The sequence below is a fragment of the Panthera leo genome, chromosome C1 (assembly GCF_018350215.1).
Source record: "Panthera leo isolate Ple1 chromosome C1, P.leo_Ple1_pat1.1, whole genome shotgun sequence".
Classification (NCBI taxonomy): domain Eukaryota; kingdom Metazoa; phylum Chordata; class Mammalia; order Carnivora; family Felidae; genus Panthera; species Panthera leo.
The window spans coordinates 215772614-215792830 of record NC_056686.1 but is presented as its reverse complement, the minus strand read 5'-3'; the positions used below and the strand labels follow the sequence as shown (position 1 = coordinate 215792830).

Here is a 20217-nt window from a genome sequence, read left to right as displayed (position 1 = left end):
GGAAGATAGTATCACTGGAGTTTTATAAGCTACTGGATTCCCAGGCTGACGACCTGAGCAAAACACAGAAATACAAAACGAGTATTTTCCTGGCTCAAGAGTGATATAAAACCACGAGAAAAAGTCCTATATTGCTTAAAAATATACCACAAAATTACATCAGGTGTTTTCATGGTGCCAGCACAAAAGATCAATTAAAGTCTTCTTTCTAGTTGGAGTAGCAACACACACACCGGACAGACCTTTTTATACTGTTCTACCTGCATACAACTGGATGCTGGGGTGGTAAATGATGCTTTTCTCTTTTTAAAAAAATTTACTCTCAAAATGAACCTTTGCAATGAAAGCTGCAGGGACCAGACACCAAAAATAATAAAACACTAAACCATTTCATAACATTTTAGACATCGCTGTTTTAGGAAGCTGGAAAATGTAACACATTGTTGTGTGGCGGCCGATGAGAAATCCTGTTACTAAAAACACTCAGGGGGCGAGAAACTCAAGTCTCCGGGTGTCGTCTCCACCAGAGATTTCTAGACTTCCCGGAGAACCGCGAGCTGCCCGGACTGGGGCGTCCCCTCACCCATTCTGTCTCTTCCCTTCCCCTTCCGCAGACCCAGGAGCTCTGCCTGGATCCCCGCTCTCCCCCAGGGCCAGGGCGGTGGCCGGGACAAGGTAAGGGGTCAATAGATACTTGTGAGATGAAGTTAGGTGAAAGATTAAAGAACGACTGGGAGCCCACCTAGATTACTCCTCCTGAATGCAGCAGGGATCTGACTTACGATTCCGAAACGGGCTGCGATAACCGAAGGTAGGAAACTCGGTGTTAAACCTAACTGGTAACTAATTTTAAAAACGCGTATGGCATGCTCCCGGCGGTCCCCCGCGAGTGTTCTCTGTGGACAGGTGTGTGTGCCTCGGTCACCGTGCTCTGTCTTGGGCAAGGGGCACCGACTCTGTGGGTCAGCGGTTTCCAGAGCACCACGCAAAGCCTTTCGTTTAGAAAGAAACATCTTGAAAATCCAAGGAATTCTGTCGCATCACACTGGTAGAGGCCTCGGAGCTCCTCCTGCAAGCCCACTATGCCACCCCCGGCACGTGTGGCCCGTTCTTCTCTGGGGGTGGGGGAGCTCTGCTGGTGACCATGCGAGTTCCTTCAAGGACTCGTGAGCAAAACCAGCAGCGCAGGGAGCAAACACTGGGACGGCGTGCAGGGCGTGGCCCCTGGGACTCGGGACGCAGAGGTAAGACGCAGAAGCCTCTTTCCTGGTGGACTTACTTTCTTGCAGAAGACAAAACAAACAGGAAAGCAAGACAGGGAGGTTTCAGACAATACAACGTGGTGACTGGTTAGGAAATGGCAGGGCAGGGAGACCTTCTGATGGGGTAGGAGACTGACAAGCAGGGGCACCGTGTCAGCCAGGTCCCGATGAAGCCCCAAGGAGAAGGAAGCCTGGGAAGGGCTTGGAGGGGAAGCAGAGGAACCGGGAGGGGGGGTGACATGGGCACGCGTGAGCTCACCCAGGTCTGAGCAGAGCAGCGGGCTGGAGACAAGGACGGGGAGGTGGGAGGGGTGGGTGGGACACAGGATAAAGCAGCATCGGGGGCCAGACCAGCTGGGGCCTTGTCAGCCAGAAATAAAACATCAGGAACACAGTCCGTGTGCAGGGGTGGGGGGAGTGGCAATCTGATTCACGTTTTTTTTTTTTTTTTTTTCCAGAAGATGAGTCTGGCCAACCTCAGGGAAGCAGAAACACACAGCAGGGGATGAAAGGAGGCCGACAAGGCAGAGCCACAGTGGGACCCGTGGGCAGAGGAGAGGCAGCTCAGCGGGCAGCCTGGGGTGCCCCTGGGGAGAGAGCAGAGAGAACCGGCCACAGGAGAGGATTCAGCGAGGTGACGGTAAGAGGCCGTGTGGCCTGAGCTCCCAGGAGCACAAAGTGGAGGGTTGCGGAACAAAATCTCGAGTTCCGCTCTGGAAATGCTAAGTGTCAGTTACTCAAGAGCCCCTCCAGTCGTGGGCTGGTTATGTGTGTTCAACGGAGGCGAGTGTGGTCCAGCCGGGCGTATGAACGTGGGCGTCCTCTGTGTCTGGACAGACGTCTAGGTCCACTCGGGGAAGGGGGGCATGCAGGGAGGAGACAAGGCTGTGGCCGGAGCAGCGTCGGGGATCTGAGGTCTGGAGTGGAGGAGGACGATGCGGAGAGAGAGCCAAGAAAAGAGCAGGGAAATGCAGAGAAGGTGTCATTGGAGAAGCCAAGAGAAGAAAGTCTCAACGAGTAGATGGTGAAGGGAACCAAGGAGGGCCCTGGGACTGACAGGGTGAGGGGCTGGCCATGGATGACACAAGGGTTCAAGGGGCTGGGAAGCAGGATGACCCGGACGGGTCAAAGAGAAAGGGGCCGGGGGTCACCAGAGACGGTGAGGACAGACAGCCCCCCACCACCCCCCACCCCGGGAAAGCTTGCCGAGAAGTAAAGAAACCGAGTCCTGGTAGCTGCAGGGTCCTGGCCGGCTCCGGGAGGAGAGAGGTCGGGTCTGCAGGCTCCAGGGCGGGGTCTGATCACCTCTGGGGACACAGGAAGGAGACGGGATGAATGGGGAAGCAGGGTCCTTTGCAATGGAGAGGCGGCGGGTCCAGACGTGGAAGAGACACCCCGCCCCTTGTGCAGGAGGGAAGCGGGGCAGACCCTGTACCCCGGGTGGGTCTGGGGTGGGGGAGCCAGTGAGCCCCTTGCCCTAGACCCTTGGTAAAGCACAGAGAGGGTCGTCAGGGGAGCAAGACAGTGTAAGAGGCGGGAAGGGAAAGCCGGAACCGATGTCACATTACTTCATGCTACTTTGTGTCAACACTGTCACAACACTCCTTCCTGTGACGAGTCACTGCCCCTGGTTCTGTTCTCGGGATGTCTACAGAGTAAGGCTCACGTCCCTCATCGTGACCGTGAGGCACACACCCTATTCACACCCGCCCCCCTCCTCCCCCCCACCGAAGGCTGGACCTTAACTGTGGCTGCACGTGAGAAACCCCTGGGGGAACCTTCTGGTGCTGTTTCACCCCAGGCCAGGGGAGCCCATCACCAGCCCTCGGCCCCAGGAACTGAGATTTCTAAAAAACAGCCTCAAGCCTCAGATGTGGAGCCCAGTATGAGACACCCCCCCACCCCCCGCCCCGGAGGCCCCTTCCCCGTCCCTGTCTTCTCTATCTGATGTGGGTTTCAGACTCTTCTCTACCTCCCCGTCCACTGCTCTGGACACCTCCCAGTATGCCAGGGGCCTTCTGGAAACGTGGCCCCGCAGAAGGTTCCGGCAGGCCCGGTGAGGTTTGGGCGGAGGTGAGCATGGGAGGTGGTCCGAGGGTCCCCATTCTCAGGGCACAGCCAAGTCTCAAAGGTGTCTTGGCTGACGAGCAACGTCTAGGTCGGCCCCACCAAGGTCGGTCACCCCATTTGTACAAATGCCGTGCCAAACCCGAACTCAGGATTCTGGTTCTTGGTTTCACTTTGTTAGCTTAACTCACTTTGTGGCGTCTAAATCTGGAGGGTGCCAGGATCATGCCTGTCAACGTGGGTTGTCCACGCCTCCCCACACAGGTAGCAGACGGACCCGCCAACAGCCAAGGCCAGGATGGCCCAGCTGCGGACCTTCCCTCCCTCACACAGCGCTGCCGGGGGCAGCTGAGTGGGTGGTTAAGAGGACAGCGCAGTGCCTGAGACGGAATCCAGCCTGGCCAGTACCTGCCGCACAGCTGCCCTCTCTGCCTCATCTCAAATGGAGATCGCGGGGTGCCTGGGGGGGCTCCTTCGGTTGAGTGTCCGACTTGGGCTCAGGTCACGATCTCATGGTTTGTGGGTTTGAGCCCCGCACCGGGCTCTGTGCTGATGGCTCGGAGCCTGGAGCCCGCTTCGGATCCTGTCTCTTCCCTCTCTCTGCCCCTCCCCTGCTCGTGCTCTCTCTCTCTCTCGAAAACAAACATTAAGAACAATAAGAAAAATAAAATGGGGATCGCACCAAGTCCTCATCTTGTGGGGCCCTGGTGCCTGGAGAGCAGAGAGAGTTTGCTGGACGCCAGGGAACATCCTGGCGGGCACAGCAGCGGCAGGACTCCGGGGGACGCGGCTAGCCTCAGTCTTCCGCCTGGGGGATGGTCTGAGACCAAGCTCAAAGTCTGGCTGGGATGAGGGACTGCCTTGGGTTGGCGGCTGTAATTCCCTTGAGTAAGGAAACGGGCTTCCTTCCCTTTGGGGAAGGATAACTTAATCCATGGTGGAGTACAGCCAGGCCCGCTGGGAGGGGGTCACAGACCTGAAGTTGTCATTGCCTCGGTCAGGGTCTCTCAACCTTGGCACTGCTGACCTCTCGGGTGGGATCACTTTTTGAGGTGGGCGGGCTGTCCTGTGCGCTGTACTTGGTAGCCTATTACCCGCGAGGTCTCAGTAGCGCAGCCCTCTGCCCCTTGGCTGGGACAACTCAAAACGTCCCCAGACGTTGCCACATGTCCCCGGGGGTGGGGAGAGGGGGCAGAATGACCCCTGGTGGAGAACCGCTGGTCTTGATGAAGATACTGAGGGCCAGAGGGGCTAAAAGACTTAGTCCAGGTGCCAAGGCAATTGGCAACAGTATCCTTCCCTACTGTCTGTCTAAAATGGTTCCTAGACTTTAAGCAAAGTGGGAACTGTTGGCCTTTACGCATGAAATCCAGTGCTCCCCGTCCTGATATCGGGGGCAGTGTTTTCTCTGGTCAGCACCCGCTGCTAGAAATAGCTGCCAGGAAGGAACTAAGGAGACAAAGTACAAAGTAACAGCGTTTTGATTGAGAGGGAAAAAAAAATACACCTTTTACCCCCTGTGGCCAGTCACCCTAGGAAGCCTCTGCTCTCTCCTTGGCCGCATGCAGAGAAAGGAAAGCAGGCTCGGAGCACAGAGGGGCCCGGGTCATCCCTTTAATTAGGCCGACCGGCCCAGTGAGGGGGGCAGACCTCGGCGGCTGAGACAGGGTGTCTGTCCAGCTTTGAGAGATGACAGCCCACGGGCCCTTTAACACTGCGCGAAGCTGAAGGTTGATGACAAACCCCAGGGAATGGTTTTTGAATGCCAGCCAGGATCCGGGAGGAACTAATGATAAAGGGAAAAGTTCAGGAGAACCAGAGAAGGGAAAACGCTGTTTCCTTTAAAAGCAAGCTTTATAAAGATAAACAACTTTTATGATGCAATGTTTTAATATTAAGCATCCGTTCCCCTTAAACACACGCACGCATGCACTAAACAGCACAGGAGGAAACTATCCACTCTAGACTCAGGAAGACCTGGGTTTGCATTTTGGTTAATTATCGTGAGTGTGGTCTTGGGCTTCTCCGCCTTTTTGAACCTCAGTCATCAAACAGCACTAGTGATTCTCAGAAAATGCACATTGGACGTCAAGCTGCCGGAACAGAGAGGCCACTGACAACAAAGGCGGTCCCCACCTTGGGCTTCTCCTTCCCTCAAAAATCCTCCTACAAATTGAGCCTCCTGGTCCCAGTGGCCGTGGCACACTACCACCACCTGCTGGTGACATGCCAAAATTGTCAGCATAATATCGAAGCAGAGAAAAAAAGAGCTCTAACTGTAACAAAATCGACGGACGGAGGGACGTAAACATCCCAGCACCCCGTTATAGCACCCTCTCTGTCAGGGCACACGCGGGGCCGCCTGAGCACCCTCGGGCCAGGCCCCGGGGATGGGAAAAACAGAGGAAGGTGTAGGAGGCGGGAGCAGCGCTGAAACTTGTTTCCAACCTCTATCCTTAAAACAGCCAGGCAAACAAAGAAACAAAATGTTCCTAATGAGAAAAACTGTTTAGAAGTTACAAAAAACCCAAAGGCTTCGGGTTCAGGATCAGGGGTCCGACAACAGATTCTAGCAGATTCTGGCAGAGAGAGGAATAAACCGCTGGAAGGAAACATGTGCGCGCACACACACACACACACTGTTGTGGAGGGCAGTGCGAGTGGCTGTGGGGTTTAGACCTGGCGTTGACGAGGCTGTCTGGCGGCAGGGGGAGGCAGGCTGAGGGAGGGCTGAAGGGAAGAGAGTCGTTTGGAGCAGTGCAATATTCACGGGGATGGCCAGCCAGAGCAGCAAAGATGAACTGTTGGAATAGAGCAATCGGGGGACGGGGTGGAGCCATCTGAACAACCTCACAGTCAAGGGGTGTTGGGGGGACGGGGAAGGGGATGCGCGTGGCCGTGGCAACGGCAAGTCACGGCCCTCGGCCCAAGGCTGGCACTGGCAGAGACGGTGTGGCAGGCCTGCCCGGCCTGCGCCCTCCGCAAAGGTGTGATTCATCTGAAAGTACATTTTGCCCCGCAGCAGGATATGACAGCCAAGTATCTACAAACGACCCCCTGGGGTCCCCCCCTCCGCCCCCCACCGCTACCCACCGGAATGCGAACTCTTGGCTAACGCTTTAGAGAAAATTACCTATAGAGAACATGATTAATCCCCCCGAAAATTACAGGCTCCCAATCGGATCCAAGAAAACTCTCGGCCAATAGCTGTTGCTGAGATAATTGTTCTGAATCTATCAATATGGCTGAGCTGCCCCTTCATTGACTGCAAACAACCATTTCTTTCACCCAGGATTATAAGTTGGTGTTCACAGGCTCACCGTTGCCATTACGGTGATGAACAGTTTAAACCACAACAGGGTCTGACGTGTAGATCAATTCTGGGTCCATAAAGAATCTCTACACAACAGGTTCCAGGACAGGAATTTACAGCCACCAGTTTTTATTCTCTCTTGCTGCAAAAATTACTTCTGTCAAACACTTAGGAGGGTGAGGAAAAATGTAAAAAAATTAATTTTTCATGTACTACTGGAACAGCCTTTTCCAATGCAGGGGCTCAAGATGAATACGTTCCTGCATTTAAAAAATTACGCCGAGCAGCATGTGGCGTACCGCCGGAGAGGGACCCAATCCTCTGCGCCGCTCGCAAGCCAGCCGACAGCAATTTGAAACCCTGAACTGAGCCGTCTGGATTTCCTCTAAGGGCAGATGCGGGTCTCATGTTAGCGACGCCAAATTATATTAGACGTTTAATTTTAAACCTCAGGTACTTAATGTAAAAGCTTACAACAGTAATAGTCATAAAGCAGTGGGGCATTCCATTTCACAGAATGGATTCTTCTTCTCTCCCCCCCCCCCCCACCCACCTTAATTTCACCGGAGCCTCCTGTTTTGTGGTTTTGCACACTACGTAGTAATCTATCTAATTAGGAGTTGCTCACAGCTGCTTAAAAGAGAGAAAACCCCCCGGGGTACCTATGGGTGCAGAGGGTCAGCCTTTGAAAACTTCTCTGGAGCCAAAGTCTTAATTCAGTGCGGACGAGGGGGCAGAGAGAAATGGACTCCCAATGTTGTTGTTCTCATATTTGATAATAAGAGTGGATGACAACGGGAAGGCGGGTTCACCAACTCAGGGGCATCTGGATTCAAAAGCCGCTTACCTTCTCCCTGTGCCTGCTGCTAGCACAGCGTAAGCTTTCATGACTCTGACATCCACACCAGAGACTTGAGGGGAAAAAAATAAAAGGATTTTAAAAAATTTAAAAAAAAGAAAAAAAAAAAAGAGGGTGGGATTTGTATCAACTACAACTCAGAAAAAGCACGAGAGAGAGCTCTTAATCGTGTTTGTTTCTTTCGTGATTATTTTCCCACACAGCACAGAATGTTGATGCCCAGGTTGAGGTCTGGAAATCCATTCATAAACGCGTTTTCTTGAAGTCGCCCGTCAGAGCCCGTGCCCTCGTGTTCATTAAAAACTGCTCTGGGTCTGGCCACTTGACAGATCATGGAAGGCAGGGATGATGTTCACCAGCAGGAAGTCGTGATGCTAGCCTCGCTGGAGGTGGGCGGGGGTTCTCCTGCGTGTACCCGAGCACCCCGGGGGTCCCGGGAACACGCGGCTCCCACCCGCCACCCAGCAAATCTCGGTGGAGTCTGGGTGGCTGCATTTCTAGCCGGAGCGGTGGTTCTCAAACTTCGGCACGCAACATCATTCCCCGGGCGGGGGGCTTGTTAGTTAGCACACGGGGTGCCGGGACCTGGCCCAGTGGGTCCACGATGAGATGAGGAATTTGCACTTCTAACCAGTCCCCCGGGGGCTGCTGCTGCTGCTGGCCCGGAAAGCCCATCTGGAGATGGAGCGTGGAGCTCAGACCTGGAATCAGGCCACCCAGGTTTTCATCCCGGCCCCTGCCGGGGTGTGACGTTCGACAGGCGGTACGTATCCGGACCAGAGTTTCCCCACCCATCAAAGGCATCTGCTCCCCGAGGATCGAATGAGATAATCCACGTGAAGCCCTCAATAAATAGTAGCTCTCATTATTATTATCATCACTGCTACTGTTCCCCTTTTCAACCGAATCTTGGTTGTGACGTGCCACCAACCCCTAGGAGATGCAGGAAATAAGGAGGGATCGTGTAAAACGGCAGGAATCTTAACTCCCCGGCAGCACTCTGCTGTCTTTCCGGATCTTTGCTATTTAAAGTGACGCCAGCTCTAAGCCTTAAAATTGAGACGCTAACTGATTTTGCCATTCTGACCTCCCCATGGTCTTCTCGTCCTGTCTGCACCCAGTTAGCCACGCGCGTGCCTGCCGACCCCATGTCACTGCCGCCCCCTGCCTGTTTCGTTTCCCCTTCTCCTCCTCTCTGAGCCTTTGTCCAAACTTCCTCGATGCTCAGAATAACTTCCTCTTGCGGTGTGGCCGCACACGTACAAAAATGCACCTGGTCCTTTAAGCGTTGCTCAAGTCTCATTCTCGTTGAGAAGTTTTCCTTGACGGACTCCCAACAACCCTTAAAACGACCTGCACCATTCCAGCCCCGGGCTTCCTCCCGAGCTCGCCCGGCGGATCCCCCGGCACGACGGATGTGGGGGCGGACTCGAGCACCCCATCGCCCGTGCTCAGGGTTCAGGCTCCGTGGCGTCAGGGAGCCTAGCTAGTCACTAACAGGCATGCCGCGTGGAGGAAAAACGGACTCTCGAGGGCATGAACACAGGAGGGACCGCTCTGTGGGGGTAAGAGCAGCGCGCGTACGTAGGTGATCTCAGGCTCTTACGGGGACTTTACAAATGTGTGTGTGCAGACCAATGCGATCATCTCCTGCGGAACGACACTCCCAGCCAAACCGAGGGTCTGGAAATCACGGAGTCCCGTGCTTCGGGGCGGCGGAGCGCCCCGCGTGCGCACGCCTAGCCAGACGCAGAGAGCCATGGCGACCACCAGAGACAGAACTGTGCGGAAGAAAGCTTGCAGAGAACGGATTTAGACGAATATGCTGCTTCCCATGCCCTTCCTAGAAAACATTCTGCGTAGGGGGAGGCAAAGCTGGGGGCGATGGTCTCTCTCAGGAACCTAGCTCTTTTATTTTGCTGCCTTGCCCCAGACAGAACTCCCGCTGCACATAAGGAGCAGAACTTAAACCCCGTCACTCTGTGCAGGCTGTGCTGGTAGGCCCACAACGCGCTCAGAGGAGGAACGCTCTAGAAGGTCGCTGCCCGACAAGGTGCCGTGCACACTGGGCTCTGGAAACACCTCCGCACAAAGGCGGCCACGGAATAAACCCAACTGGCTGGTTAATACTGACTGAAAAGCCACCGGATCCCGGATATTGGAGAAAGCGGTGATTATGTGAACTGCTTGCTCCTCCTGGAAATGAAAGTCACTGCGAGAACAAGACCAGGCGTTTAGTCACAGAGGCCACGGACCACACCTGTGCTCTAAGCCCAAGGATGACAAGGAGCGGGGGAAGAACGCCCACTCACCGGGCCAGACAGACGCTCCCGGGGGGAGGGCTGCCTGGCGGTGGGGCGGGGGGAGGGGTGTTCTGGCCGAAGCACGGGCTGTACGATGAGAAGGCCCGGGCAGGCGGCAGCTGTAAGTGCACGGACGGCACGTTCCAAGGGATGAGACCGTAGGTGGTTAGTTTTCAGGGACTCGAGGACCCCCTTGGCTGCGGTTCAGACAAGAGGCAGAACGCCCGGAAGAGTCCCTGGAGACGAGGAAGCAGGCACATGCACCTGCCAGAGCATCGTCCTTCGAATGAGGAAGGGGCCCTGGGGGCGGGCGCGTGCTGGGCACGGGGGCAACACTCCACCTGGGCCCGCAAGCCGCAGGCTTTTCCGGCAGCCCCCCCACAGACTCAGTCTCTCCCCCGTGCCCAGGCTGAGACGTCCTCGTTTACAGCGGTCGCTTGGCATGGTGCAATGCCAGAGGAAGCCGGGCAACTGGAAGCCAGGATTAGGTTTACCGACGGCAAGCGTCCTGCCGCAGCAGCTGTTGGGTCCACAGGGAAGACCTGATGCGGAATCTTTTAATTAGCACAAATCGTGCTAAAATTACTTTAAAGCCCTGTCTGATAGATAGCATCCAACAGTGGGGATTTCCGTTAAATACCGGTGAACGGGCCGTCGACAAAACGCCACGGGCAAAGCGTGTGGCAGCAAAGCCAGTTGCTGGCTGCCAGTTGCAGACCTAATGCACGTCTGCACACGCGTGTCGAGACAGGTTCCGACGTCCACACTTACGTTCCCCCCACCCCGCCGTCCCCAAAAAAGGGTGGGAGGGGAACGCTCCAAAATTCAGAGGGTGCATCAGGAATTGGGGGAAAGTCATAAAGAGCACGAATTGCGTGTTTTCCTTTGACGAGAACAGGAGACAGACACGCCCCCCCCACGCCCCCACAACGTAAACTGCGCACCGGTGGTGAGAGTGCACACGGGGTCACACAGGCAAGCGTGACGAGGCCGTAAATTCTGCGTAATTTCCCGGTCCCGCTGCCTTCCCGTGCGTGGCCGTGGGGAGGCCACGCGCCCTGTCTGCAGCCCCGCTTCCCAAAGCTGTCAGGCGGGGATGCGATCCGCTCCTCCCTGACCAACTGGAACACGTGGGGCGACGTGGGTGGCACCTCTGTCAACCTCTGTCAAGGACCCCACGCTCCACGGATGGAATGGGACGCGCGCACTGCTCCCGCAGCTGCCCCGCGGGGCCCGCGCTCAGCGCGCGGGCGGTCAGGGCGCCACGTCCAGCCCCCGGCTCGCGACCGAGGACCGCGAGGGGGCCGCGCCCTCTCTTACCACTGCTGATGGCCGAGTTTGCAATGACCGTAGCCTCACTCCACTGGTCGGCACTGGAGACAGAGTAGGAGCGTTGCTGCATGCTGTCCGGCCGGCTGCTGAAGGAGCCCAGGCTGATGCCGCTTGCCATCTGAGACCCAGACGCACTAGTGACATTCCCTAGGAATAAACAAGTCAGGTGAACACCACCTCGGACTGCAGACCCCAGAAGCCAGCACGAGTTAGTCTAGAGGCCTACGTGCTTACACACGAGTGCACCCCGGCACCGAGAGCGGCTGCGTCCTAAGTGGAAAACGGAAGCGTCGGACAAAACGGTATTCGAGACGAAAGTAAGCGGGGGGAGCAAGTCTCGGGGGGCCGATGACGCCCCGTAAAGGAGCCTAGCCACACGGCACGGTCCCAAGCGAAGACGCCGACACAACGTCACGTGTAGGCGGAGCAGGGGTGAACACGAAAGAAGAGCCACAGTCCCAGCAGGCCGGCGAGACGCACCCCACAGGAGCCCCACCGTGGCGACGCGTCAGCCGGAATGAAAACGACCACGAAAGGCAGCCAACTGCCTGATGCCACAGGACGGCTTTCGTGGTGAAGCTGTGCCGGATGATCAGCACAAATCAAAGCTCCTAAATGTGACATCGGAGGAGACGCAGGCTCTTTTAAACCAGGTAAGTCTACTCTTATCCTTGAAGAGACCGAGCAGAGGAAAAACGGCCTCAGCGAATGCACGGCACAGAGGGGCTGTGATGGAAAGGGTCCCATCATACGCTTAATGATATGAGACAGGTGCTCAGCATCAGAATGAATGATCGTCTGGTCACACCAATTTTAGACTCAAAAACATGATTAAGTGCCTCTCTCGAAAGCCTGGCCAATCACACCTTGCTGGGAGCGAAGTCGTTTGTCGGGTTATGCAGACTTTCAAAGGCGCTAGGTCTGTTTTGTTTTCGACTTTCCCCTGATTGTTTTAGTTTAGAGCCAATTAAGTTCTCGATTGCTTTAATAGAAGGTTTTCATAGCACAGGATTTTAAATACATAGGCTGGATTAGTAGTTCCCAAATCTGGCCAATTACCAGAATTACCTGTGGAGCTTTTTGAACACAGAGGCTTCAAAATGTCTGCATTTTGATTCGGGAGGTCTGGGGGGTGGGGCTTGAAAGAATGCGCGTCTCCAACGGCACCTGGTGCTTCTGGTGCGTCTGCTGCACTGGAGGTGGGGACCAGGGCTCCACTCCAAACAACGGACCCCACCCTGATCATAACCCCACGGAGCACGGCGAAGTCACAAAATCATCTACTCAAACGTAACGAGCCAGTGATCAAGGAACATGAAAGATTTTGCTTCAAAAAAGTGTATTTCTACCTTAAGAAAGGAGGCTGATTTTAGGCTGTTATCTGAACTGGGCGCATCTGGAAAGTCATAAGGGAAATTATTCCTAGGCAGGTCTGCCCGATTCCAGAAAAAAAAAAAAAAAAAAAGCCGAAAGCAACACCTCAGGAAAGGAAGAAAAGATGGACCCAGATCTTCCCAAGCGTGGTTCTCAGCCTGACAGCAGCAGCATCGCCCAGGAGCACGTTAGAAATGCAGACTCCCAGGCCCGGCCCCAGCACCTGTCTTTTCAGAAGATCCGCAGGTAATTCTGAGCTCACCTGCTAGAGCTCAGGTACCCGGAAATCACTATGGACGTGGAACAACACCGACGGCCAGAGTTCCTCATCACCTCGGGCTCCTGGTATCAGAGATGCCCGAGGGAAGAGCCCCCGTCCGGGCTCCTCTGTCTACCCACAGGGTCAGGAGCCAGTTTAACCACGTCCCTCCTAAGCACCAAGGTTCTGATTTTCAGGCTCGCTCAGTCCCTAAAGTCCTGGAAACACACATCCTGAACGACGGCGCTGGCTAGCAGTCCTGCACCTGCTCCGGCACTGATCCCCACGGCAGCCTGGGGAGGGGGGCCAGGTGTCCGGCATCTCAGACACAGAGGAGCAGCCCAGGCCAGTGGGGGTGGCGCTAAGGGGAGACCGCACGCTCCTCCCGGGATCCGCCACACTCAGGGTGCCCTTAGCTGTCTCCTGGATGTGCTTGTCCTTGGCCAGATCCCTATGACAACAGGGCAGCGTCTGGGCAGCCGATGAGCTTGCTCCCATTGGGTGTCCCCCGGCAGCCCATGTCCACACCTGGGTCCACCTGCCACCTTCCTGCCGCACCCTTTCTTTGCCCTGCTCTCCTGGGAAGGCACCCACTGGCCTCAACCAGTGGGAAGCAGGTGCACGCAAGGGGTGTGAAATGGTGTGTGTAGAGCCAGGCTTCCTCTGTGAGCTGCCGCGGGGGGTGGGCTGTCCCCAAGGCTTGCTGGGGCACCCCTCTCCTGCTCCCACTGGGCCTGCCTGGTCTCTGTGCCATTTCTGCCAGTCCTGGTGCCCACACCTTCTGACCCTGGGCCTTCTCTTCCATTCGGGTACCCTCATATACACCTCCACTCAAGAGCCACATTTGGGACTACCCCACCCCACCCCCACCCCCCAGGGGCCCTTGAAGCCATTCCCCCTGTCATCACGTGAATTCTCAGCGGACAGGGGCTTCAAGGACACTGCCAACATTTCTGCGGTAGGGGGAAAGGGAAAGAGGGAGGACGCCACGAATTCCCACCCCACTGCTGAGCCAGGCCCCCCAAGCCCGAACCGCCCGCAGGCACACCTGCCGTTTGCTGAAACCCACAAGGAGATGATCCTTCGCCCTTATGCTGCCCATTCACACCTGTGACGCATCACGACCCAGTGTGCAAGCTGCCCACAAGACATCACCTTACACCAGCTTTCCGCACACGAGGCCAAAGCAGCTGGGGAAACCAACACAATCACGGTCTCTGCCGACGACACCAGGACGACACTTCCCTTGTTCATTTTCCCGGGAGTGTGGCTCCCAGAGCACAACCAGCCTAAACCGCTCCTGACACGCTTCCCTCCAAAGGCAGAGGGAATTCTCCAAGTGTGTCTGACCCTGCGTACGTGTGACGGGACTCCAGAGGGACCTGTGTGCACAAGCACAGCGGAGTCAGTCTGACCTCTGACAGGAACACAGGCGGTATTCTAACGGAGGTATGTGACAAAGAGCTGCTCGGGTTGACAAATTCTTCGTCTCCAGGCCAAACAGCCACTGTAGAAGGCGGAGAGGAGATTCCTTGAAATGGACACACTAAAGCCAGTCTACCTGATGGTGCTGCTCACGTATCTGCAGCTGGTCTGTTGGTTTTCAAACTTCTGGCTGTTTGTCAGACGAAATATTTTTTTTAAATGTTTATTTGTTTTTGAGAGAGAGAGAAAATGAGCAATCAAGCAGGGGAGGAGCAGAGAGAGAGGGAGACACAGAATCTGAAGCAGGCTCCAGGCTCCGAGCTGTCAGCACAGACCCTGACGTGGGGCTGGAACTCATGAACCTTGAGATCGTAACCTGAGCTGAAGTCAGATGCTCAGTCACCAACCAAGCCACCCAGGCGCCCCATTGTCAGATGAAATTTTAAGCACAGGTTCAGTATTTAAAGCTGCTGGGGGTTTGGCTCCTGAGGGGACCCCCCCCCCCCAAGGAACCAAACTGGGGCCTATGGGGTGAAGAACCTTCTGGCAAGACTGTGCGCTCCTGGTGTCTGATTGTGGAGTTGGTGTGAGACCCAATGCAGCTGTACAAAATTCTTCAGAAAGCTGAACCTTAGGGCCCTCCCGCCTGTGAGGGTCCTTGTCCCAACCACACCCAAGTCCCAACTGTTGGGACTACAGGTAAACCCCATGACTGAGTTCTGGCCACAGGACTGCATGTTTGTGGACACATAATCACAAAAGTAACGTTTTAAAACAGATCCATAGACTTGGGGCCAGAAGTCTGGGGTGAGTTCATGGACACACTTCTGCTTAGTACGCAATGGTTTCTTTTTTAAAGTAGAATTGGGGAGATTTCTTCTAAAAATATGCGGTTTCTGGCATTGTTTGAAAACTTGTTTTACTATCTGGCAGCAATGGGATCGTGCCCGAGCTCTCTGAATTGACAAGGTGGCCGCCAGGGCACCTGGCCGCCCTCCCGCGCAGCCCATCTAATCCTCATCTTTGGCAACTGCGAGCTATGAAATCTTTCACAGTTACGTGTAAGAAGAATCTCATTTCAGAAGTAAAACATTTCTGATCTTCTCTCAAGAGAGGAAACCTCCTTTTCATAAACATTCTATTTTAACATCAGTGAAAACTTTTCCAAGTATCAAATAACAAAAGATCAATGAGGGGCGCCTGGGTGGCTCGGTGCGTTAAGCGTCCAACTTTGGCTTAGATCACGATCTCACGGTTCGTGAGTTCGAGCCCCGCACTGGGCTCTGTGCTGACAGCTCGGAGCCTGGAGCCTACTCAGGATTCTGTGTCTCCCTCTCTCTCTGTTCCTCCCTCCGCTCACACTCTGTCTCTCTCGTTCTCTCTCTCTCTCTCAAAAATAAATAAAAACATTAAAAAAAAAAGAGAGATCCATGAACTGTGTGACATAACAAAAAAGTTATGAAGGGTTAAAAAAAAAAATACTGTTTTTGCCCTAACCATACAGCTTGGGGATCGACACAAGCAGGCACGTGCCTTTAAATGTAAATACATGAAGACACAGGTTTTAACTCTGAGGCAGACCAGTGGCCCGCAGACTGGTCACGGCCCCGTGAAAGCAGTCTCACTGGCTTGCTGTGGCCCGTGGAGCGTTTCGCCCCGTGTGAGCGGTCCTGGGCCAGTGGTCACTCTCTGAGGCCTTTCTACTTGCTCTGCGTGAGTCTGCTGGTCCAAGAAAGCGACAACCCCCAAGTGTTTTCCTGAATATCTTCAATGACTATACAGATTCAAAATCTAATTACGGCATCATAGGTCACTTTACACACTGACGCCATCCAACAAAGGCTAACGCGTAATTTCACGTCTATTCCTGAGTAAATGTCACTAATTGTCTCCGGTCAGGCAACGCTGTCCCCTGCTTCGAGATTTTCATACATACACATCCAGCGATGTCTGCCCCGTGTGTCACCACACAGGGAGATGTTTTCACCACTTGTGAAAATACCTCTGAAGCATGTAAGGGAGATGCTATGCTTAAAATCACTTTATTTTCTCTCCAAGTACTCGAGGGCTGCATCTTTGAATGGATGGTAATTCATTTCACGTTAACAAGTTATTAATTAAGGCTGAGGATCTGGGGTTCTCAGCTGGGAAAGACGCCCATGACTTCTCGGATTTCCTGGCAGTTAAGGATCAAAGACCGAGACCACCTGAGATGCAAGTGTGGCCTGAGCACTGTGCTAAACGCAGTCAGAGTGGGCCTCAAGTGCAGGACGAGGCTTCGGGCAGGCTGAGTGGCTCCGGCAGGCGCCCACCTCGACGCACGTCCGTTTGCTGCAGAATACCGTCAGTGTGGCTGAGAAACCGGGAGTGTGGCTATCAGACCGGGGAAGAACACAGCACGTGGCTGGGAACCACTTGTCTGGTGGCCGTGGCGGCGTGTCCCTGGAGGGGACAGACTCTACAAGCTGGATTGGAACATCCTCTCTCTTGGGGACAAGAGGCAGGTCTCGCTAAGCTCTAAGCCAGGGTCAACAGACAAGAGGGCTTAAAAGGAAGCCAATGGGATACTCCCCTCTCCTCCCAGGGACATGCACCAGAGCTGAGGCCTCCTTGAGGGTGGGAGGAGGGGTGCCGTCTCTTCTCTCCTGCCCTTCCTCCGCCTCATCCCCGCCTTCCATGCCCCAGTGCCCGACCAGACCCCCGCCCCACCACTGCGGGTAGACTGCTCCGTGATCTCCTGTCTCTTCGAGTGGTGGGGCACAGGCACTGGCGCCCTTTTGTTGTGGGTGATCTGTTCAGGGACGTCTGTACAGTCAACAGACTTGGACGATAGGGATACACGTCTGCCTCCAGAGGAGGGCAGGTTTGTTTACCGTCCGGGGTAACGGCATCGCCTTCCATGGCATGGGGTCGGGCAGGCTTGTGTGTCTCCCACTGTAAAAGACTGGGGTTTCCTAAACTTGGGGTTCCTCTGCTGTAATGCAAGCCAGTGTGCGTGCTGGCATTCCCTGGCCCTCGGTGAAACTGGTGCACGACAAGGCCGATGCTCTGGGCACCTGCTACGGCCGCGAGGATTCACTTGAGGCCAGGACTCTTGGCATCTCGGATACAGGCAGGCTGGCTCCTTAGCTCGCCGGCGGGGTAGAGGCTTGCCGCCCGTCCTAGCACTGACCTCCTAGGCCTCCCCGTCTCCCTACCCTGGACCCGCGGGATGCTGTGTGCCGGGCACAGTGAAGGAAACAGAGTCTGCGCCTTAGAACACGGCTGTACCGGGCCAGCCCACACGTGGCCAAAGACACAAGGCCAAGGAACACAAGGGCCGTGAGAGAACACCTGCTGGAAGGTTCCGGACAGACTCCGCGGGACACTGCGGGCTTATTTTAGATTTGGGAAACGGAGGCCTCTCTCTCCAGAATGGTATGGGAAGAGGGGTCTCGCACTGTCCCAGGACAACCCAAACTCCCTTCTGACGGACTCACCTCACGTGAAGTGTCCCCTGAATGGTCTGATACGAAGTCTCTCTCTCTCTCTCTCTCTCAAGGTGGCTCTTTGTGTTTGGCATCAGTCTAGACGGAAGTCACAGAGGCGTGCCCAAACATATCAGGGAGCACGTTCAAGAACGCTCACAGCGTCACCCTCGGGACGGCCCGCACCGGGGCTGGCTGGGTGTCTGCCCACCACAGGAGCCCCACACACCGGGCGGGAGGGATGAGCTACTGACGTGGCCACCACAGGACGAGCTTCACAGAAAGGATGTGCGGAAGAGACCAGGCACCGACTGCTGGGACGCCCGCCCGACGGCCCACGGCCAACAGGCAACGCGGGCCTTGGCGTGAGAAAGCGCGGTGCCCACCTCACGGGAGCGTGCGTGTGTGAAGAGGGGCAGCAGGGCGGCCACCCACAGGCTCTGCTGTAACTGAGCACCGTGCGCTTTCTGTGTACGTTCTCGCGATGCGACGTGTCCCCAACCCCCCGAAAGGGTAAAAGTAGGTCATCTGAATGGCTTGTGCATACACAGGTCAGGTCAGCGAGCATGAGAGACAGAGCTGAGTGGGACAAGGAGACAGGTGCACTGGCCTCAATCCTCAAAGAGGGGCCCAGCCCTTCGCTGGAGGAGACGATCTGCCTCAGTATCTTTCCCCCGAATATTATCTGCGTTACCAGGAAACACAGGGTCGACTACCTGGCCCATTCTGAACTCAGAAGCAGGGTCTCCTCCAACGCCCCATCTACGGATCAGCTGGCTGCTGGCCTTGATTAGCAGGGGGCAGCTCCATTACCATGCTAATCCACGGGGCCTCGGCCCCATCGCCTTGATATGGATATGCGTGTGCTTATGGGCCGGCCTGATTAGCGCGAGCTTCCATGTGTCAAAAGCGCCAGATTCTTCCCAAAGAATAATTCTGGCTTTACTTACATCCCTAAAGTGTAAGAGTTGATTTGAAAAGGTACTTACCTCCACCATATGCTATTTTTCTGAAAACAATTTGCATTTCAAAGTGACTACGGCATTTATATTTGAATTAAGATCAGTGTGTTGCCTGAACTGGTCTCAAACGAGCCTGAAAAAGACGCTGGGTTTCTATTGAACGCGGATGTTTTCGTCCGCCAAATGACATCAAAGACAGCATTCCTCTTTTAAGCTATAGGCTTCTTACATAAAAAGTAGCTTGCTCTGATTTTTTAAAAATATACTCTGAGATATAAGGTCTTTCACAGCATTCAAATAAAGATTCGTCAACAGTCATTTCTTTGAAATACAGAATTTTGCTCGTTGCGCTTTCCGTTCTGGTTCGTCTTCACGAACAAGCCTGGCCTGCCCAAAGGCTCGAACTGGAAAAAGAATACTTGGCGTCCGAATGATCGGTTACGCAGCCAGAGAAAGAGCAGCAGTTGGCGACAGGTGATAGATCACTGAAGTTTCCTGCGCATCGAGTGAGGGGGGCACGAGAGCCACGGAGGGGTCTCTGAGTGCGTGGGTATAAACCAGACCTTTATGTCCACTGTGGAGTCTCATACCTTTTAAAAACAAATGATAATTACAGGACAGGACTGATGGGAGCTCCCCCCTCCCCCCTTGGAGTCCTCACCCTCAGAAACACACAGGGATTAGTTATTTTAATGTTTATTTCTGAGAAAGAGAGAGAGAGCGCGCATGCACCCAGAGGAGGGGCAGAGAGAGAGGGAGACACAGAATCCGAAGCAGGCTCCAGGCTCTGAGCTGACAGCACTGAGCCCGACGCGGGGCTCGAACTCACAGACCGAGAGATCATGACCTGAGCCACAGTAAGATGCTTAACCGACTGAGCCACCCAGGAGTCCCCATAGAGGTTGCTTTCTTAGGTCAATTCTCATTCCTACCTGGCTTCTGATGTTACAAAAGCTTGGGAGCTTGGGTGTGAGGCTGCCCTGCACTCCTCCTGGGGCGTGGACCCCCGCTGCGCGTGGGCGGGGAGACCAGTTTGCTGGAACCGGAACAGGACGGCGGAGGCTACTCTAACGGCCACGCCACTTCAAACTAGGCCTTCGCCATCTGTTCGTCCTCTAATTATAAACCCAAAAAGAATATAATTCACAACACTACCATAAAAAGTGAGATACGGGTGATTTAAGTGCCTATGAGCAGGGCCGTTCGCCTCACTATTTGCATTGGAAATCTGCCCTCCTTTTTGGCAACCAAGACTTCAGGCTAAGAGGATTTTTTTTTCCAAGGACACATTCGGTGTCTTAAAGATGCAGGCGTCCAGGATTCTGCATTGTTATAACATGACACTTGTTTTGTGAAAGGGTGCATTCAACACATCTACTGTTGAGACTAATCGTGGGTTTCTGAGATTACCAAGTATCTTTTTTTGTGATGTGTTTTCCACACCAGGGAAGAAAGCACGTACGGGGTCCACACTTGGGTGGTAACAGCAAGTGTGACTGCCACCGAACACAACCGCGTGGCCACACTCAGAACTACAAGTCTTGGGATCAGTTCACAGTTATCTCCTCAAATGTGGAAAGAGCTCATGTTACTC

General features: G+C 54.7%; 1 protein-coding gene across 2 annotated transcripts in view; it reads right to left on the bottom strand.

The window, feature by feature from the left end:
* Nucleotides 1–20217, bottom strand: part of AGAP1 (ArfGAP with GTPase domain, ankyrin repeat and PH domain 1) — a 551033-nt gene that overhangs the window by 156680 nt on the left and 374136 nt on the right. The window contains exon 12 of one of the 2 annotated variants that reach the window (XM_042950624.1): nt 11125–11283. The exons of the other annotated variant lie outside the window; for it this stretch is intronic. Within the exon in view, the coding sequence (XP_042806558.1) occupies nt 11125–11283 (159 nt within the window). The remainder of the gene's footprint in view (nt 1–11124; nt 11284–20217) is intronic. 2 annotated transcript variants of the gene reach the window in all.